The sequence below is a fragment of the Sinocyclocheilus anshuiensis genome, unplaced genomic scaffold (assembly GCF_001515605.1).
Source record: "Sinocyclocheilus anshuiensis isolate Anshui unplaced genomic scaffold, SAMN03320099.WGS_v1.1 scaffold1580, whole genome shotgun sequence".
Taxonomy (NCBI): Eukaryota; Metazoa; Chordata; class Actinopteri; order Cypriniformes; family Cyprinidae; genus Sinocyclocheilus; species Sinocyclocheilus anshuiensis.
Window position 1 is genome coordinate 185,626 of NW_015557283.1, and position 5,082 is coordinate 190,707.

General features: G+C 32.3%; 1 protein-coding gene and 1 pseudogene across 1 annotated transcript in view; one reads left to right on the top strand and one right to left on the bottom strand.

Moving 5' to 3' along the window:
• Positions 1–2,559, top strand: part of LOC107679082 (lens fiber membrane intrinsic protein-like) — a 5,976-nt gene extending 3,417 nt beyond the window's left edge. The window contains exons 4-6 of the mRNA XM_016474531.1: positions 442–579; positions 1,324–1,458; positions 2,434–2,559. Coding sequence (XP_016330017.1) covers positions 442–579; positions 1,324–1,458; positions 2,434–2,504 — 344 coding nt within the window. The 3' untranslated portion in view covers positions 2,505–2,559. The remainder of the gene's footprint in view (positions 1–441; positions 580–1,323; positions 1,459–2,433) is intronic.
• Positions 2,560–3,713: 1,154 nt separating this feature from the next.
• On the bottom strand, positions 3,714–4,717 carry LOC107679081 (G-protein coupled receptor 55-like; annotated as a pseudogene).
• Positions 4,718–5,082: the final 365 nt, after the last annotated feature.

Below are 5,082 nucleotides of genomic sequence, written 5' to 3' on the forward strand. Positions count from 1 at the left end.
AGGGTAATATTGTTAAAGTGTTATATTATTTTTAATTATTTATTTTTTATTTATTTTGTTTTGTTTTTGGTCATTGGTATTGAAAGACTATATTATTTATTATTAATATATTTATATATTTATTAATTAATTATTATTATTATTATTTAATGATATAATTTCACTTCATGTTCCTTGACAGAATTTAAAAAACTTTTTTTTTTTTTTCTTTCAATCTATGTAGGTCAATTTTGGGGGGAAAATTATTTTTTATTTTATTTTTATTATATGTTTTTCAAATTATTATTATTTTTCCAAAACTCATTTCCGTTTCTAGGGTAGATTTCAGCAGCTCTAATCAATAATCTGCCTTAATCATGGCTCCTCGAGTATCCCAGAATGCTCTGAGGAAGCCTGTACTCAGAGCAAACAGGAAGTGCATTAATTGTATTTGTTCCACAGCGTTCTGGGACGCCACGCGGGCCTTCATGCTGCTGTCGGTTCTGGGCTGTTTCGCTGGAGTGCTTTTGGGCGTCACTGCGTCCAAACGGCCCTGGAGCCGACGAGTGCGGACCGGAGGAATCGCCCTGCTGCTGTCCGGTCAGAAACACACACAGACGTCATGATGCGAAATACATTTCATCCCCTTCATCTTCTGTGAAAATATCTTCTCTGTTATCTCTAGTAATCTCTGTCCATCTGAGTAGGACAATATTTTGTGTATTTTTTATTATTTTTTATATTTGCAATATTCCTAATTATTAAAAACATTAAACTTAATTTCATGTTTAAGGAAAATATGACAAATAATGTTATTTTTTTTATCCATCCGGGAAGGTAATCATTTTAGAATAATTATTTCTTATTTTATTTTTGCATTTTTTACGTTTCGAAGGACTTATAAAGTCATACAACTTATGAAAATTGTTTTCAATTCTTTCAAATTCCTATATTTCTTTATTTTTTTGCTTTATAGTTTGCATATATTTTTTATATATATGTATAAAAAAAGACATTTTTAATTATTAAAAATGAATTATTTTAATTAAATATCTGATATTTTTAGTTATAAAAAATTAAATTTAATTGTTTAAATTATAAAAACATTTGACACTTTTAAAGTTATTAAAATTCTAATTAATTTAAGTTAAATTAAAAATATCTGACATTGTTACATTGTTATTTAAATTGTTAAAAACATTTACTACATTTCTGTTTCATAAACACTGGCTGTGCAGTAATGTTCGTCTCAGCAGCGTGTGAGGGCTCAGTGTGTGTGAAGCAGGGGTTTTTATGCTCTGGTTTGCAGTGGTTTCTGGTCTGAAGCGGTCTGTGTTTCTGCAGGATTTCTTGCACTCTTGGCTTTGGCGATCTACACCGGCATGACCGTCAACTTCTTCGGTAAACGCTACATCGACTGGAGATTCTCATGGTCGTATATCTTGGGTTGGATCGGCATCATATTGGCTTTTGCAGCAGGTATATTTCATTATAGCATGCTTTTTTGCCAAATATGTGTAAATTAATTAATTACTTAGTTTATTTTTCGCAAAAAAAAAAAAAAAATAGGTTTTGAAAATCTAGTTTAAAGATTTGTTTTTCCATTCTTTTTTTTGCAGAACATTGAATTTTGAACAAAATACAAAAAAAAAATCTAAATAAAACGTCCTTGTTTTTTGCATTTGTCATAGTCAGTAATAGTCAATTCCTGCTTTTTTCATTTTTACAAAATTACATTAAAAATGTGCATAATAAAAAAAATCACATTGTCTCAATAAACGTTTCTTTATTTTTGCAACAAAAACAAAGAAGTGCGGTTTTGAAAATAATTAAAGAATTCTTACGTTTCATTGCTTTTTGTTTTTGCAAAAATATTATAAAAATTTTAAAATAAGTTCTTTTTTGCATTCGTCATTTAAAAAAAACTTTCTAAAAAAATGTTTTCTTTTTTTTTGCAAAAAATGAAAATAAATTGAAAAATAGATATTCATAATACAAAGTGAATACTGTTTTCTAAATAAAAATTCATTTTTTGTATTTATAAATGCTTATAAAGAAATAAATTGAAAAATAGATATTAATAATAATACAAAGTGAATACTGTTTTCTAAATAAAAATTCCTTTTTTGTATTTTTAAATGCTTATGGGCTGGAGTCTGAATATCTTTATCCTCTGAATAAAAACAATTTATGACTTTTTTTTTTGTAAATTTGCAAAAACAAATACACTTTTAAAAATCTGATAAATCTGAGAACTGATTTCTAAAATTTTCCATTCATGTTTTTTCCTTCTTAGCAAAAAAAAAAAAAAAAAGATTTGTTAAAATATTCAAATAAAATGCATTTTTTTCCCCCAAAAATTAAATAAAAAAATAACTATTCATAATAACACAAAAAAGTAAAAAAAAAAATAAAAAAGTAAATGTTTTTGTGTGTGTATGGTGTGTGTTTCAGGCGTCCTGCAGCTCTGTGCGTTTCAGAGGAGCGTCTCTGAACCGGCGCCTGCGAGCGTCTCCGACAGCTAAAGCTCAACATGAGCTCATCATCCGCAAACATGAAATAAACGGCTTTTGGACTCTTTCTTTGCTAGATGGTTTATTTCTCAGACAGGATTGATGGTGCAGCATGATCTAATACTGGCATTACTGGAGTCATGTGGTTATAAATACAGAAGACTGGAGTTATGACTCTGTTTGACCAGTAGATGGCATTCAGATACAAAACACCATCAGATGAGGAACAAAAAGCACAGACGCTGATCAGATTTCATTTCTCTACATCCGTGACTGAACATGAAATACACACAGAAACATATCAGTAAAAGTGCACACAAAAATACCCTGAATTACAGTATAAGTTTGTCTTTTTCAAGCAGTTTATGCAAAATAATATCTTAGCATAATACAACATTATAAACATTTTTGGCAGTAATTATTAGCAAACATTTTGTCTAGATTTACATTCAAAATATTTTTTCCTTGGTTTTAATTTTTCCTTTTGTGTTACGTTTGTTCCTTATGTTTGTTGTAAACATCTAAAAAGTATAAAAGTGTATATATTTACATTCATAAAAATATGCACAATTCCAAAAACTGTGCCAAATGTTACACTAAATGCTTAACACAACCTATGTTGATATTTATATTTAATGTATATAAACCACTAAAACAAGTCTTAATGTTTAATACTTAATGTTTCATTTTTGTAAATACTTTTTTTAGTGAACAATATTTACTAATATATATATATATATAATTATTAATGTTTGCTAAAATCAGCGTTTGATGAAAGCAAATATAAAGTTGACTGACAATGAAATATAAAGGTTATTATAAAATTGCTGCATATGTAGTGCAAATTTCAGTTGTTGGTTAATTTGTATTTATTAATACCATTATCAAACTTTACTGGATATATAATAAAAAAAAATATTTTATACGAAAATATGTTTACACAAAAATGTATTTTATTAAATAAAACTAGTGTTAATTTTTTTTTTTAACAAACCCTAATTTAATGTTCCATAAACTCAGTGTTTTATGAGACCACTTACAAAGTTGCCAAAATAAAATATACAGTATATTGCGAGGTTTATTACAAACTTCAAACTTGTCAAACTGCTGGGAAAAAAACAGCTTAAAACCAGCCTAAGCTGGTTTAAGCTGGTCAGCAGGTTGGTTTTAGAGGGGTTTTGGCCACTTCTTTAGCTGGTCAGGCCAGCTAAAACCAGCCGACCAGTTTAAGCTGGTTTTAGCTGGTTTTTCCAGCAGAGAAGTTTCCCAGAAGTCATTGTGCGACCCTGTAATAATTGCACTTATATTCCTCTCTTGCAGTTTGTTTCGAGGTGCACAATTTCCACGATGTTTTGGTGGCAAAATAATAACTGAAGCAGTCGAGAGCGCAGTTCATGCTGGACACGCACATCGCGGCGTGAACGAAATTATGCGCGAAAAACTGCGCGGCACACTCGTGCCTATGAGCCTGCGTGACGTACTTGAGGAAAAGCCAAAGTGGATGGGAAAAAAACATATGACGAAAACAGCCAGATTGGCGGCCATGATGAACATACACTGGAGCTTCTCACAGCGGGATCCGATTGCTAACCGTTTCTTTAATTTCAAAATGACTGTAACGGAGCAGAACAACATAATAAGGAACGGCACCAGGAACCCAATGATGTTTATAACCAAAATGAAGGCCAACGGTAATTCCTCTTCTTTGTTTTTCTGAAAGCACTTGATCGTAGTATTTTGTTTCGGTTCGTCCACGCGGTGGAACGCGGTGCAGAACGAGCACGTGACCAGCCAAATGAGCGCGCAAACCACCAGCTTTTGGTTTTCCCGGGCTTTTAACGGATACTTGATGGCCACGTAGCGCACGACGCTTATCGCGGTGACCGTGAAGATGCTGACGTACATGTTGACGTAATAAACCGACACGAGGACGTAACACAGCTCCTTGTAGTTTTGGCCACTGAGTCCCGAACTGTCCCAGATGTAGGACGCGATGCGGACGGGCAGAAGCATGAGCACGACGCAGTCGGCGATCGCCATGTTGCTGATGTAGATGTTCATGTAGGTCCAGTCGGTTCTGGGACGGCGGCAGAACATCACTAAGACGCAAATGTTTCCCGGGACACCGAGGATGAAGGTGGGTATGAGTGCGGCCAGCTGGAAGTTCTGGACGCCCGTAGTGATGTTCAGCGTGCAATTGGACATCTTCAATCTGACAGAAAAGAAAGAAATTAAAATCTGGCCAATATATCTTAAATTAATGTTAAATATATGATGTAAACAGTGAAGCAAAATAAAATATATTTGGATGGGATAACTCAATTTTATAATGATTTAATAATGTTTAATAATATATATATATATATATCTCAGAGGCGTTCCGTCCATATAAGCTGCGAATGTCCGTCTGAGAGAATGAGTTCACGGGCTAATTAAAGCCACAATATGTAAGATCTTTTTTTAATAAAATATCCAAAAACTACAAGAACAGTGTTATATATTTTGCTGACTTGTGTTCTTACATTATCCCAAATGTTTCGAAGAATGTTTAAATCCAGAGAAATAAGCAATTTTAACTAGTGATCCGGAC